At 39.1% G+C, this 16,810-nt stretch overlaps 1 protein-coding gene across 1 annotated transcript in view; it reads left to right on the top strand.

Annotated features, from left to right (window-relative positions):
• Positions 1-16,810, top strand: part of LOC102853053 (serine/threonine-protein kinase DCLK2-like) — a gene marked incomplete at its 3' end in the record, with an annotated part of 227,857 nt that overhangs the window by 176,298 nt on the left and 34,749 nt on the right. Inside the window, exons 4-6 of the mRNA XM_006903305.1 lie at positions 8,588-8,689; positions 9,635-9,685; positions 14,480-14,574. Of these exons, the coding sequence (XP_006903367.1) occupies positions 8,588-8,689; positions 9,635-9,685; positions 14,480-14,574 (248 nt within the window). The remainder of the gene's footprint in view (positions 1-8,587; positions 8,690-9,634; positions 9,686-14,479; positions 14,575-16,810) is intronic.

The raw sequence follows: 16,810 nt of genomic DNA, 5'->3' as shown, positions 1-16,810 counted from the left end.
TGAGTGCTTTAATCATGAAAGGGTGTTGGATTTTATCAAAGGCTTTTTCTGCATCAATTGATAGGACCATATGGTTCTTGTTCTTTGCCTTGTTGATGTTTCATCTTTTGGTCGGCCACTATAAATGGTACTATCTTTCTAGTTTCCTTTCCTGTGCTTTCTTAGTTGCTGTAGCAAAATCCTACTGATTTTTGTATGTTGACTTTATAGCCTGCTCCTTTGCTAAATTGGTCTTGTAAGTTCTCTGGGGTTTTCTCGTGTCGTCTGCATATAACAACAGTTTCACCATCTCTTTGCCAATTTGGATGCCTCTTTATTTCCTTGTCTTGCTTTATTGTCCTGTCTAATATTTCCAATACAGTATTACGTAAGTGCAGTGGTAGTGGGCATCCTTGCCTTCTCCCTCACAAGGGGAATGCCTTTAGTCTTTCTGTGTTGACAATGATGATGACTCTTGCTTTGTATATATACTTTGCTCTCTGTTGAGTAGCTTTGTCTCTATTTTTATTTTTACTGAGTGCTTTAATCAGAAAAAGACATTGGATTTTACCAAAGGCCATTCTTTTAATAAAAGACCTTTGCTGCATCAATTGATAGTATCATGTGATTCTTGTTCCTTGCTTTACCAATATGATGAATAGCATTAATTGGCTTTCTTATGTTAGGCCATCCCTGCTTTCCTATATGAATCTCACTTGATGATGATGAAGGATTATTTTGATAAACTGTTGGATTCTATTGGCAAAAAATTTGTTAAGGATTCTTGCATCTATATTGATGATTGGGATTGATCTATAGTTCTGATTTATTCTTTTTTATATTCGGGTTATGCTTGCTTCATGGAATGGCTTTGGAAGTGTTCCTTCTTTTTCTGTTTTTAAAAATTATTTAAGTAGAATTGATAATAGTTTGTCCCTCAGTGTTTGGTGGAATTCACCCATGAAGCCATCTGGACCAGGGCTTTTTTGGAGGAGGAACCTTTGTGAGACCTACTCAATTTTTCTTTTGTTATGGGTCTGCTCAAGTGTTTCACTTCTATCTGTGTCAATTTGGGTATGATGTGGTTTCTAGGAATTCATCTATTTCTTCTAGATTTTCAAATTTCAAATGCTATAATAGTCCATTATTATTAAATTAATTTCAACTGATTCTGTTGTGATGTCACCTCTTTAATTTCTTATTTGAGTTTTGTCTTTTCTTTCACTACATTGGCCCATAGTTTATCTATTTTATTAATCTTTAAAAAAAAACCAACTCCAGGCTTTAATGGTTTTCTGTTTTCCATTGATTTCAGCCCTTATCCTTATAATTTCCTTTCTTCTAGAGGCTGTGGGGTTAGCTTGTTACTCTTTCTATTTTCCAGAGGTATTAGGTTGAGTAGTTATTTTGCTTCTTTATTTTTTATCTGTTTGCTTATTGCTATGAACTGACTCCTGAGGACTCCTTTAACCATATCCCAGAAGTTTTGATATGGTGTATTTTCATTTTTAGGAACTTTATTTCATTTCTTGCTTCTTCTATAACCCAGTCATGTTCAAGAAAGATGTTGTTTAGCTTCCACATGGGTGGGGTTTCTCCTCTTTATCTTCTTATTGTTAATCTCTATCAAAAGTATCATAGATACTTTGTGTTATTGCAATATTTGGGCTTTGGGTTTTGTTTTGTTTTTTTTAATTTGTTAAAGGTTGCTTTGTGTCCTAATATGTGGTCTGTTTTAGAGAATGCACCATGTGCATTTGAGAAGAATGTAAATTGAGTTTTTGTTGAGTGAAATACCCTACATGCATCTATGAGGGTGAGTTGGCTGATTGCATAGTTCACTTCTTCTGTGTCTTTGCTGAGCCATACTCAAAAGATTTTAAGATCCAGAGTCTTTAAATTTCCAGCATTCTGAGTCAGACCAGTAAGCCTGGCCATTGTGACTTTCTTTAGTTTTGTTCTGCGTTTATCTCCCTCTCTAAAATCCCTTTTAGGCGTATTTAAGCCAGTATGTGGAGTTTTCTATTATATAACTTTTAAAAATTTGCAGATATATTCTGTGGTTCCATACTTCTTTGAATATTTCTTTCCTATTACCACGTCCCAATTGTCAGTGTGATTAGGACTCAGTTGTCTTTTTCATTTGTTCTGTTTTGTTTTGCTTTCTCACTGCTGCTGAATTTTCTTGCTTTTTTTACTGTTGCATTCTTTCAAACTTGGCTTTCTATAGGCTAGTATTACCACCACAAAGTCCTATGATGTTATAGTTAATGGTTTTGTATAGTGTGTGATAATGTTCTCCATAAGAGAAAAATGTAGTAGTCTCCTTCTATAAAGATGACTGGTTTGGAAACTCTTTGGTACCATTCCATTCTGCCTCCCTCCCCCGGAAGGTTATTATGAGTCCTAATGGACTTGTTGGCACTAGGTTTGGGTTTAGATAGGCTTATGGCCCACCCCCGTTTGTGTAAATGATTAAGATTCACTCAGATATGATTCATCTATCATCTTTATTTTGCTGCTTCTAGCTTCATTATAATTATTTGGTACTAACACCTACCCTCTTGAATGCCAAGGCACTAAAATGGATGGTCTCTTCTAGATTGTAAGGTTAAGCGATAGTGGTGGTTGTCAGACTCAGAACGACACTATGCATGATAGATCTGAACCCTGCCCTATCCTGTGTTATCCTCATCGTCTTGGGCATAATTGAGCCCATTGCTGCAGTCACTGTATCAATCCACCTTATTGAGAGTCTTCCTCTCTCTCACCAACCCTCCACCTTTCCAAGCATGATGTCCCTCTCCAAGGAATAATCTCTCTAATGACAATAAAATATTTATTGAGCATAATGTGTACAATGGGTATTGTACTCAATGTTTTACATGAATGTTGTGTACTTATGTATGCTAGTTAGGTCATAAAAGCTCTGGTGGCATAGTCCCTGGGAAGTTGCACTGTTAGCCCAAAGGTGTTGCCTCTCTCGTGGATGGAATCTGCCACTGGTTCCAAGGGAGAAAGATTGTCAGTCTTCTCATGTGTGGTTTACAGCCTCCAACCCCCCACCTCCAAAGGTCAGCTGTGAGTCGGTTCTCAATCATGGGAAATTAATTTTACTTTTTTGAGTTTTGAATTGAGTCACTGGTAGTTGTTTTATTGTAGATTTTTAGTTTTTATTGGCTATCAGTGGTGGTAGTTTCAGATAAATGTACTGTCTCACTCTCATAGCCACTGTGTTGATACCAACTCCTAGCTGACCCTATAGTGGTTTTCAGAGACTGTAACTCACATGGGAGGAGATTTCTAATCTTTTCCTAGCAGAGTAGTTGGTGAATTCAGACTGCTTGCCTTTGGGTTGGCATCATTCCTTACCCACTACTAGGCCACCATAGCTTCCTCATGTAGAGGTAGGCAGACCTGTTTGTTTGTTCTTGTGTAGGGTGAAGTTGATTAATTTCTTGCAAGATGGAGCTAACAACATTAACTCTTTCACAAGGTAGTTGTCAGATAGATAAAGCCCTTTGAATCATGGTTGACACGTAGTAAATAAAGTTTCATCTGTTACTGCTATTATTGTCATTGATGATGCCATTATTGTGATTAATATTCTGTCACCACCATCCAGTGGTACATTTTACAATGAAAACAAGTCTCAGACTTAGGCACAATTATTGACAAACAAGGTTTTTTAAAAGTATACTTTTTTAAGTCGTACAATTCCAACTGTCCATCATTTATTTAAGACTTCTGACAGCATCCTTTCAAAACCCATTAATGATTACCAGGGAATGGGGAAGGAGAGAGAGAGAGAGGAATAAAATGTACTAAGTAGCTAAGTTGGGTGAAGAGAAAAACAAGTATACAATAAGAAGTTGATCAGACATTGCAATTGGTTATGTTAATTAATTGTAATTAATGTTATTAAAATTAAAAATATAGAGAATGAAATTAAACCTATTGTTATTTGTAAAGTTTCAGTCAAGTAAGTAAGTTAAAAGGAAACATTTTTAAAAAGCTTTTTTAAAAGAGGGGAGGTAAGTACAGGCAGCTACATGCCATGTTCCGATTGTGAAACGTTGTTTGATTTTCTTCATTTCAACTGTCTCCCAGTCTGGGATCTACCATTACACTACTATCACTATCCTCTTCCTTTAGTGTTCATAGGTTTTTCAAAGGGCTGTTATTTAGGAAGTAGATGAACCATCCTGCTTCCTAGTCTGTCTTAATCAGGGAGCCCCAGCAAAACCTGCCCATGATGGGAAACCCTTATGGCATTTGACACATCAGTGACATAGATTTCAGTATCACTACAACCTCAAGTTATCTCAGTACAGCAAACAGACAAACAAGTGCTATACCACTTAGAAAAACTGGGAAAATTTGCAGTTAGGAACCTCTCCAAATTATTGAGGAGTAGTCATGTCAATTTGAAGACTCTGGCATGTCTGATTCAGGCCATAGTCTTTCCCATTACTAGCTATGTGTCTGAGAGCTTGACAATGAATAAGGATGACAGAGAAATCATTGACACCTTTGAGCTGTGGAGAAGTGCATTGAACATCCCATGGATGCCCAAGAGAACAAACAGCTATGTCTTGGTGAGGGTGCAATTAGAGTGCTCTTTGGAGGCAAAAATGATGAGGCTTCACCTCACATACTTTGGGCATTTTGCTAGGAGGTGCTATTCCTTGGAGAAGGACATAATGCTGGGAAGGGTGGAGGGTTGGCGAAGGAGAGGAAGACCCTCAACCAGGTGGATTGACATGGTGACTGCTACAATGTGCTCTGATGTGTCAGCAAGTGTGAGGATGGAACTGAATTCAGATCTTTTGTTCATAGGGTCACTGTGATTCATGCTTGACTCAACAGCACCTAAAAACAACAAGAAGCAGCACAGGCAGAATAGTGTATCCATAGGATTTAGTGAAACAAACTCTAAATAAAGAAAACTGAAGAATTGATGCCTTTGAATTAGGTATTGATGAAGAGTATTGGATATCCCATGGTCTGCCAAAAGGACAAATAAATTTATCTTGGAGAAAGTGCAACTAGAATGTTCCTTAGAAGCAAGGATGGTGAAACTTTGTCTCATGCGTTGGACATGTTGTCAGGAGGTTCTGGTACTGGGGAAAGGATATTATGCTGGGCAAAGTAGAGGATCAGGGAAAGCAAGTGAACCCCTCAGTGTTGTTGTTAGACGCCATCAAGTAGAGTATGATCCACAGCAACCCTATGAACAGCAGAACTGAACCCTGTCCTATTCTGTGCCATCCTCACAATCACTGACACGCTTAGATCCATTGCCACAGTCGTTGTGTCAGTCCAGCTGGTTGAAGGTCTTCCTCTCCTTCACTGTTCTTCCACTTTCCCAAGCATGATGTCCCTCTCTAATGAATTTCCACTTCTAGCTACATGCCTAAAGTTTGTGAATAGAAGTTTAAATATCCTTGCCTCCAAGGAGCACTTTCTGGCTCCAACTTCTCAACAACTTACCTATTTGTTCTTTGGGCAGTTCATGGGATATTCAATACTTTTCTCCAACACAACAGCTCAAAAACATTGCTTCTTCTTGTTTCATCCTTATTCATTGTCCAGCTCCCAGATGTATAGCAAGTGACCGAAAAGACTATGGCCCTCAATGAGATGGATTGGAATATTGACAGTAAAAAGAAATGGACTTGGGCATAGATAGGGTTAGGCTTTGTTCTGATGTTCATTGTTGTTAGACACCATTAAGTCGGGAATTATTCAAAACGGCCCTATGAACAGCAGATCTGAACCTTGGCCTGTCCAGTGCCATCTTCATGATCTCTGCCATGCTCACTGTGTCATTCTATCTTGTTGATGATAATCCTTTCTTTCACTGACTTTCTGCTTTTCACTGTAACATGTCTTTCTCCAAGAAGAAAGACATTTTCTTCTGAAAATAGGCCCAAAGTAACTGAGATGAAATGTCACTGTCCTTGCCCAGGGAACATCCTAGTTGCATTTCCTTCAAGACATATTTATTTGTTCATTTTTGCAGTCCATGATAAATACAGTGCTCTTCTCCAACACCAAAACTCTAAGGTATTAATTTTTCTTCTATCATCCTTATTAGTATCCAGCTTTCAGATGCATACAAAGCATTTGATGAACTCTGATTTTCATGGGGTCTCCATAAGTTGTATATGGCACCTAACAATAATAACTGTAATCTAATCCCTGGTGGTACAATAGTCAGGCACTATATTTGTAATGGAAAGGTCAGAAGTTTGAACATTGACTAGGAATGGCAAAAGATGAGTTGTGATGTTTGAAAAGAGTTCTAAATATCCCACGGACTGGAAAAGAACAGTTATGTCTTCAAGAAGGTGAGCAAGAGTGCTTGCTTCTTGGAGACAAAGATGGCGAAGCTTCATTTCACTTATTTTAAGCATGTTATTAGTAGAGTCCCGTCCTTTGAAAAGCAAATCCTGTTTGGAAAGGGGGAAGTTCAGTGAAAAGAGAGGAAGACCTTCAAGGAGATGGATTGACACAGTGACTATAATAATGGATTTAACTATATCAGAGATGATGTGGATGGCACAGGATAGATAGGGCAAAGCTCAAGGCTGTTGTTTAGAGAGTTGCTTTGAGTTGTAGTCCATCCAGTGCCAATCAAAGAACAATAAACCTCCATGAGAGAAAGAAGACTTGACAGTTTGTTTATGTCAACATTCAGTTAGGAAAACCATATGGGGCTGCTCTACCCTGTCACATGAGGTCAACGCATAGCACCTAACAACAGTTATCCTTTATAAACACAATCTTCCTTTAAGATGTGATGTCTACATACTTTGTTCATAAAAGAATGACAGTACCTTTAAGATGTTTCTAATCACACATGATTTCCTTCAACAATGAAATACTTGCTAACACCCTTAATGCTAATGAACTAAGCCCACTCTGCTGCTTCTGTGTGAGGTTTGATTAGAGTCTTTCAAATGCTAACAGCCTCCTCTGGAGTGTGTGTTACTGATTAGTATACTTCACATGTTAATTAACTGCCCCTGGGTTATAGATTAAAGCTAACCAACTCATATTTTTTTTTCCTGCTGGAATAAATTGTCTCCCTGCATAAATCTAAGTCTCCTAAAGTAAATTACAGACAATATGCTATTTAATTTAATCCTTATAATAACCCTGTAAAACAGTTTCTAATCTTATCTCCTTTTCATAGAGAAAAAAAGCAAAAATTGACACATGCTAATCAAGGGCCTCCAGTCAGCAAATGATACATCCTTGTTTCATCTAAAATCTGCATGGCTCTAGTGTACATGTCTTTAGTTATTTGGATTAAGAGTGGTGGTTGGAATCCATCAGCAGCTGCCAGGAGAAATATAAGCAGTCTCTTCCCCTTTCTATTTGTAGCCTTGGAAATTTAATGGCAGGTCACCATTAGTCAAAAGTGATTTGACTGCAGTGTGCATGAGGCATGTTTTAAAAAATTCTTTTATTGGGTAATTTAAGAAAAGGGTCAAAATTACATTTAAAAGCCCATTCGCTCATTCATGATAACCTGTACATTGGAAAAATGGGAAATAAGATAGGAGGAGGCTCATAAATTAGAGGAGACACTTGGCCCTTCAAAATACAGAAAAAAACACTCATTGCTGATGAATTGGAACCAACTTGGAAGTGATCCTCCAGTAGGTTTTCGGAGGCTGCTGAACACCTGGGAGGAGGTGGCCCGTCTTGCTCTGATGGAGCCTCTGGTGCATTCAAAAGGGTTAGCAGCCAAACCCGGTGCTGACTACACCACCAGAGCTCCCTATCCTTCAAAAGAAGATAAAAATTGTAGTCTTTGTCTGTGAATGCTATTGATTTGGGGGGGGGAAATAGTTGCGCATGTTTAGATTGGGCTCTACATGTGTGTATTGTTGTTGTTAGGTGTTGAGTCGCCTGCGACTTAACCCTATGTACAACAGCCATAAATCTTGCTCTATCCTGTGCCAATCTCACTGTCTTTGACACACCTACTACCCCCATTACCCCAGTCACTGAATCGATCCATCTCAATGAGGGTCTTCCTCTCCTGTGCTGTCCCTCCACCCTCCCAAGCATGATGTCCCTCTGCAATGACTGGTCCCTCTTTGCAACATGTCCAAAGTATGTCAGACGAAGCTTCAGAATCCTTGCCTCCAAGGAGCAATCTGGCTTCATCCAGGACAAACTTGTTTGTTCTTTTAGCAGTTTGTGGTACATTCAATACTCTTCTCAAACACCACAGATCGAGGGAAGGCATCAATTCTCCCTCTATCATCCCTAGTCATTGTCCAGCTCTCTGATGCAGAGCAAGGGATTGCAAAGACCATGAAATGGTCAGGTGCAGCTTAGTCTCCAGACTTAGAACATTGAGATTTCTGTGCACCAATAAGAACTCTTTCTCTGGAATAAATAACATGATGTTCAAAGATATGTAGCCTAATTAAAGGTACCTTCTGGTGTAAACTTTTGGGATTTTTTGCTTTGTATACTAAAGATGTGTAGTAGACATAAAAGAATTTCTATTTCTAGGTAAGGAAGTGCTGTCATGTGATGTGTACCTTTGATTAGTTTTATTGAGTCCCCTTTTTTCCCTTTCTAGAATGCCGAGTCTTGAAGTCATCTTATTCACGTTCTTCAGCTGTTAAATATTCTGGATCCAAAAGTCCTGGGCCTTCTCGACGCAGCAAATCACCAGCTTCAGGTAGTAAATGGGAAAGGGATGATTGAGCATGAGGGAAGCAAGTCGTTCTCAGACAAGATGTCCTTTAATTATTAGGAGCTGGTCCTCATTGTCTGGCTTCTGGGCCTGGGTTCCAAAGCAGAATATGGATAGTGTAGATTTTCCCTCACCAAAAAGTTAAGACTGTTACTCAGCTATAAAGAAACCTCCTGAGAGATGTGTTTGCTTTGGATCTGACACCTTTTTGTCATGAACAACAGTATTACTCCACGGTCTCTTGCTCTTTATGTAAAAACCTTTCCCATTTTGACCCCTGTGTACTTCATTTTTAGTTACATGCTAAGATAAGATTGGGCATATTTATTCTCCTTAACTACCTTTATTTAAATTACACATAGACCTCCCCCCTACTATAAAGAAATGTATTGACTTGACTTGGGATTTTCCTTCATCAAACTATGAGATATTAATGGTTATTCTTGTTGGGTAATACTGCTTTACTTACTTAGACATCAGATTTACTTATATTTACTTATACTTCTATTTCTTTCAGGTCCTAAGTTGATAGATTTATCATAATGTTTACTTTTCTTGGCATTTTTGAAATTGAAAGCATTCACAGGGCTCTTGATATAGTGATTCTATAGGATCTGCTTGTAGTAATCAAGGATCATTTTGCTACTGTCATTTCCCATTAAGGAAAGAATTATGGAGGGAGAAAAGGAATACTTTTGCATCAGAAAAACTTTACAGTTATTTGATAATGGTATCAATGGCAACTGTTTGACACGTCAGAGTTATAAGTTCCTTTGCCTTACTGGGCAATCCACATCCCCCTGCTTTTCCTTTAGCCCACCCCTCTTTATTTAGGGCAGGTTGTTTTACCCTTCTTTGTATACACGTTTAGACTTGTTGACTAATCAACTTCCTGTCTCCTCCTCCTGTGTTTATACTGAATGTGGACAGTAAAGAGGGGTGGCCACTCCTCCAGTGCCTATTCTACAGCCAAATCCCCAGGTGAGCCATGCTTATTATGGCATTCTTGCTCTGCTGGGGCTTTGTTTTTGTCTTCTGCCATATTTCTGTTTCCTTTTGGCTCCATTTCCATGAGTGTCTGTGGCTTGTCCCAGTGTGCATCTGTGCAGTATGAAATGCTTCACAATGCATAGGACGCCCCAGCTGCCTTTGTCAGAGGACGCATCATCAGACTGCCGAGGGCCTGCTGCGTGCAATCAGAACAAAGCAATGAGGAGCCACATCACACACAGGCTTTCTCTTTGGTTCATTTTGTCCGGTATTCTGCTCCTGGGGGTGGAGGATACTGTAACAAACACAGACCTTTAAATTTCTACTAGGAAATACTACCTAGAAGTGACTGTATTCTTTAACCATCCACGTGCCCCCGCTGAAGTTAAGTGCTTAGAAATCGTTAACAATCTTAGGATTAAAGGCTTTTTTATAATATTGTACTCATAAGTAGGATTATAAAGTATTTATTATACACAGTAGAAGGCAGCACTGAAGTTTTTCTAGTTCTAAAATAATTCTTGTTATAAGATTATAGGTGAATGCTCTCAAAATATTGACAGAGTGGGTATTGGTCTTCCTGCTTTGTGAAAATACAGTGTTCTTATGAAATGTTTCATAAGCTGCAACAGTATAAGCAGTTACCATTAGTATTACTCAGAAACTCAGACTCATTGTTGACAAATGAGAGCTGACTCATAGCTGACCCTTCCATCGAGTTTCTGAGGCTGTAAATCACACAGGGTTTAGCAGCCGGTGGATATGAACTTCGAGGGAAGTGAAGTCTTTGTGTTCATTGCACAACTGTCTGTGAACTTTGCCACCAGTGCCTCCTACCATTAATATCTAGGAGGAAATTATGCGTTCTCAGACTCCCCCAAAAACCTACCAATCTCCCAGACAACACATACAGCCCAATAGAACACTGACATTTAGTGTCTGCACAGCAGCTCGATGCTGAGTGTGGTCACTGGGAGGGACTTGGTGAGGCCACTCAACTGAAACCCATAGGTCCTTAGAACTTCAGCGGCACCGTCTCAACTGTTGGTGCGCTTTTCAAAGTGGGCTGTGTGTGCTCTCTGCAGAACATGGGAAAGCTCGTGTAATATGGAATCTGTCTAATAATAGGCTTACCATATGGTAGAGGGAGAGCTTTAAGGTTCCTAGCTTTTGTTTTAGGTATTAGATGTACAGGTGCCTACATTACAGTACATCAGTAAGGTTAAGTAAAAGTGAGAAGAATTCTTCAAAAATGTGGCGTTATGAGGGATCCAATTTTGGCCCCTGAGTAAAACTAACATACTGAACTAAAAACATGTGTCACAGCCATATTTGTTTTGTGGATCAACTGCCCCAAAGTAAACGCAATAACTCTTTAAACAGATCTTTTCAACTTGAATTTAGAGTGCTTAGAAACTGATTAGGAAAAATTGTAATATCCTAGCACCTCAATTTTCAATTGAGGTCAACTATAGATTTAGGTTTAACAGACTATAGGAGTACAGACTTCACACTTCTGCATGAAAATCACATTTTAGAGGACAAACTGTAGACTTTATAAGGGAGTAATGCTAAAGCCTAGTTCAGTTACAGAAAACAGAAGACCAGAGTAAATTGCTGAGACTTGTGATTGTGAAGAAATCTGCATTTTTTTCTATAGTATTCATTCCTCACTCCCCATCAACAGTAAATTTATACTATTAAAAGCCACAGTACCCAGAAACAGGAGCTCTGGTGAACCTAGTCCACAGGCAGTTGCACTGTTAGCCTAATGGCCATGTTTCTCCGGCTCCTGGAGAGAAAGATGTGTGATTTGCCACCTCTGAAACCCACTGACGGGTCAGCTGTGAGTCAGTTCTGACACAATGGCAATGAGTTGAGTTGAATTGTTTTTACAAGCTACTTTGATCACAGTATTTGTTAGCAATTTAGAAAATTTCATAAAGCTTTCTAGCAAACTAGTCAACTGTGTAAATTACTTTACTGCACTTTTGGACTTTTTAAACAAAAGTGCTGCTGTGAGTGATGTCTTCTGGTTATGTTAATATCACACACATACACACACACACACACACGCGCGCACACACACACACATACACACATCCCCTCCAGTTTATCAGAAAAGTTCAGTAGTAGTTAGAAGTGCATATAAATGAATCTGGATAAGATAAATGGGTAAATATCTGCCATATTTTGTCAAAAATTCTTCACTTTCAATTTCTAACTTGTGAAATATTCATAGTGTACCAAGAGAAAAAGTATTCAGAGCAAAGAAAACCAAATGCTGAAATTCTTACTATAAATTGAAAGGCGGGTGGCAAGTCCTTCCTTTAGGAGAGAAATCCCCAGGTAGCGATGAAGTGAGGGCAATGCTTACATACCAGTAGATGTTTACACACCTCAGGCAGGGGCGATGGCGGCCATGGGAGTTTGAGGAAGAAGAAGACAGCCTGGCCTGCCTGTTACATCCTGTTCACCTCATTAGACTACCCATTGTTGTTGTTATGTGCCATCAAGTCACTTGCAACTCATAGTGACCCTATGTACAACAGCTCTGAACCCTGCTCTATTCTGTGCTAATCTTACTGTCTCTGACACCCCTACCCCCATTACCCCAGTCACTGAATTAATCCATCTCATCCAGGGTCTTCCTCTCCTGCTCTGTCCCTCCACCCTCCCAAGCATGATGCCCCTCTCCAAGGACTGGTCCCTCCATGTAACATGCCCAAAGTATGTCTGATGGACCTTCAAAATCCTTGTCTCCAAGGAGCAGCCTCCAGGATGAACCTCTTTAGGATGAACCTGTTTGTTCTCCTAACAGTCCATGCCCCTGCCCCCACAACACGCCTTCTAAATTATCAAAAATGTTAAAGTCTACCTGTGATTTAACCTGTGATTTTTAGGATGAGTGCTATTCTGGTGGAAATATAAACCATGTACTTATTGAATTCTTAGAATCAACTTAAGAAATTCTGTTGAAACAGGGGTAGTAAATGTGCTCTGCTGCTAATGGAAAGTTTCCAAGTGGGAGTCTACCCAGAGGCTCCTTGGAAGAAGAGCCTGGCGATGGAAGTCTGAAAAATTGGGCTTTAGAAACCCTGAGGGACACAGCATTGCCTTGTCACATGTGTACTCCTGGGAGTCTAAACTGACTAAATGGGGTTGGTCAGCTCCAGAAATCATCTGCAGAAACTGGGGTTCCCCCACATACTTCCTTTTTGATCACCATTCCAAGGGATCCTTGGATATCACTATGGTGTCTGAAGACCAGTGAAAGCTTAGGGTGTCTGTTGATTAGGGACTGGTGACCCAGGTGGTTGCTTATGCAGAACAAGTATATCTTGAAGGAAGTGCAACCCATGTGCCTCTTAGAGCCAAGGCGCATCCAGCTTGTCTCACATACTTCAGGCATGTGGTCAGGAGGGGCCAGTCCTTGGAAAAGGACATCACACTGGGAAAGGTGGAGGGTCAGAGAAAGAGAGGAAGACCCTCAACAGGATGGACCGACATGGTGACTGTAACAATGGGCTCAAGCTTATCTGAGACGCTGTGATGGTTCAGGACAGGGCAAAGGTCAGATCTGTTGCTCTTAGGGTACCTGTGGGTAATGGTTGATAACAGCCTCTAACAACAACATGCAGATTTAAAAAAAAAAAAAAGAACATGATTTAATTACAGCTCATGGCATGTTTTATTGTCTATAATATTCAAAATTCTCAAACACATAACTATCAAATCAGTTCAGACTCATTAGCTGACTCTCCAGTGGATTTTTTTCCCAGAGGCAATAAATCACATATGAAGAGGGACTACCCAGCTTTCTACCACTGAGCCACTGGTAGATAATTTTGCTTTCTGTGAATTCCTACCATCAGTTCTCTTCCAGCATTCTGTACTATATCGAATCTGCAAATTTACCTTCCCTAGCAGACAGTAGCAGTCATACTTTTCCTTGTATGGGATCTAAATGGGTTTACATTTAGTAAATGCATGGAGCTTTATATAACTTTTATGGCTATCTACCAAGCTCTACTAAGTGACAGAGAATGAAGCTATCAAGAAAAGAAAATGGAAGAAATTAGAAAGAAATAGTCTAGATAAAAATACTAGAGAGTTGATGGTTCAGTGGGTCAAGCATTGGGATGGATGCTTACCGAAAGTTGGACATTTTCAGCCCCCCATCCCTCTGAAAGCATGATTTGGTGGTCTGCTTCCTGAAAGATTCACAGCCTCTGCATACCCTGTGCGGTAGTTCTGCACAGTCCAAAGGGTCACTTGGAGTCAGAATCAGGTTGATGGCCACAGATCGGTTTATACTGTACTTAGAAAATATGTTTGGAGGATGGTGGAATTGATTTGGAAAAGTATTAAGAGCTTGATTATTCAGGTTGGTATATATATCAAGATGATGGATACTAAAAATTATGGAACAACTTTTTTAGTAAATATTAAAAATGTAACAGCCACCAATTTTTCTACCCTTACTGGCAGGCAGGGTATGCTGGCAGGCTTTTTGTTCACATCTCTTAATTCCATAATGTTTATATTGTTGTCAGAAAACGATTATTGAAAATAATTGTAGTTTCACTCCTTATTTGTATTATTTTTTTTTATGTCTGTGGTGCAGTAAAATATTTTTTCCTTTTTTGCTGATTTTTGTCATCTGCTTTGAGCTTTGACATTATCTCAGTGTCATTGGAGCTGCACTGTACCTGCATGCATTTTTATACAGCCTGACTTGCTGTGTTTTAATGACCTCTATCCTGTCTGTTGTCTCATGGTCAGTTAATGGAACTCCCAGCAGCCAGCTTTCCACACCCAAGTCCACGAAATCCTCCAGTTCCTCTCCAACAAGCCCAGGAAGTTACAGAGGATTAAAGGTATGAAATAGAACACATGACATGTTTTTGTGATTTTGCCATTTTGAATTACATAGTTCAGTAATTTGATTTGCCCAAAAGGCCTGTATATGGGAACAGGCTTAAAAAAAGAGATGAAGATTTGTACTAGACAGGTCTGGCCTTTCCTTCTCTGCCCTGGTTAGTGCTGTATTTTGAGTCAGGTCACTGAACTCATTGAACTGAAGCCTTCTCATCTATAAAACAGAAATAAATGATTATGGTTATGGTTGAGCATTATGGGATAAAGTATAAAAAATAGTCATTTTCCTGTGTTAGCAAAATAATTTGTAATGCAAAGCTTTGGAAAATACCATAGTTCTTTTAAACACCTCATTTTTAATTATGTTTTTTATATTGTTAAAATATTTAATTGTGTAGATCATAACAAATTATGGGTAACATTGAGAAGAATGGGAATCCCTAGAACATTGAATGTAAATTCTCATGTAAAATCTATTCCTAAAAATAAGAGGCTTTTGTCTGAAAAGAACAAGGGAAAACTGCATGTTTTAAAATCAGGAATCTTGTGTGTCAGGATTGTGTCCTTTCTCCATATTGATTTACCTTGTATACTGAACATATCATTTGAGAAACTGGACTATATGAAGAAGAATGTGACATTAGGGTTGGAGGAAGATTTGAAAACAATTTGTGTTATCCAGATGACATAACTTTGCTGAAAACTAAGAGGACTTTAAACACTTGCTGCAGAAGATTAGAGACTACAGACTTCAACATGGATTTTATCTCAGCATCTGGAAAATAAAAATCCTCACCACTGGACCAATAGACAACATCATAATAGATGGAGAAAGATTGATGTTATCAATGATTTGCTTGAGTTCACAGGCAACACCCAAGATAGCAGCAGTCAAGAAATCAAAAGACGTGCTGCATTGGAAAAATCTTCTGTCAGAGACCTCTCCAAAGTGCTAAAGAGCAAGGATATCAGTCTAAAGACAAGGTGCACCTGATCTAAACTATGCTATTTTCAGTGCATTTTAAGTTTGAACAATGAATAAGGATGGCAGAAGACTCAGTACCTGTGGACTGTTGTGTTGGTGAAAAGTACTGAGTGTCCCATGAACTCCCGAAAGAACCAAGACTGGCCCCTCTTGCCAGCTTACCCAAATTATGTGAGATAAAATTGAGACTTGCTTGTATGACCCTAAGAATGCCACATCTCCCCCAAAAAAACTTTGGTTTAAACCCATCCAAATGCTTGAGAATGAGAGAATTGTTCCAAGAAAAGGATGGGGTTTTTGGTTTTGTGCCTACTTATTTATCTTGGCATAACTTAGACTGAGATGCTCTCATCTACCTGTAATTGCCAAAAATTACTTATATTTAACAAAAAAGGAAGGCATTTCCTGGAATTCTAAAGTGGCCTATGTCAGTTCATGCTGTGAATTAAATGGCATTCTTAATTGCAAATTAAAAAATCAATGCTAGATTGAAAACTATTGGTTCTTTCTAGCAGTCATTTCTTATATTCTTTTATCCATATTAGATTGGTGGTGCACTATAATTAGTATGAGTAACTTTTTAGGAAATGGAAGTAAAAATAATGCAAGTTTTGATATTGGTTTCTCTATGTCTGAAACAAGGATGGGAGCAAAGATGCATAGAGCAAAGGATCATGGGAAACTCCGCTTCCATGACCTTGGAGACCAGAAGAACTAGATGGTGCCCTGCTATGCCTGCTGATCACTCAAAGAGGGATACAGTAGAAAATCTGGGTGGAGAAGGGAAAATTTGGAGAAAAACACAAAAACCTAAAGATGGCCAAGCTTACTGGTCTGATAGAGATGGGTAGAACTTCAGAGGTTATCACCTTCAAACTTGGAACAAAACTTACTCCCATAGTTCATCTGTAATACAAACAGCAGCACCAGAGGAGCACCAGATGGTGCCATTTGCCCAAGGAAAATGTTAGAAAAGGGGTAGGATGGAAGAAGTAATGATAATGAGAAGCTTGGGGGGAAAGTGGAAAGAGTGAAGTTATATTGTGGGTATTGTAACAGATATTATAAAACCAATATGTGGTGGTATTCTTGTTAGATGCTGTCGAGTTGACTATGACTCATTCATACCCTGTGAACAACATTATCTGAACCCTGTCCTATCCTGTGCCAGCCTCACACTCTCTTCTAACATACTTGAGCGCATTGCAGCAGACACTGTGTCAATCCATCTGGTTGAGAGTCTTCCTCCT

This window comes from Elephantulus edwardii, unplaced genomic scaffold (genome assembly GCF_000299155.1).
Source record: "Elephantulus edwardii isolate Elephantulus edwardi_28Jun2011 unplaced genomic scaffold, EleEdw1.0 scaffold00558, whole genome shotgun sequence".
NCBI lineage: Eukaryota > Metazoa > Chordata > Mammalia > Macroscelidea > Macroscelididae > Elephantulus > Elephantulus edwardii.
Note: the sequence above shows the minus strand (reverse complement) of the source record. Positions and strands in the feature narration are given on the sequence as shown.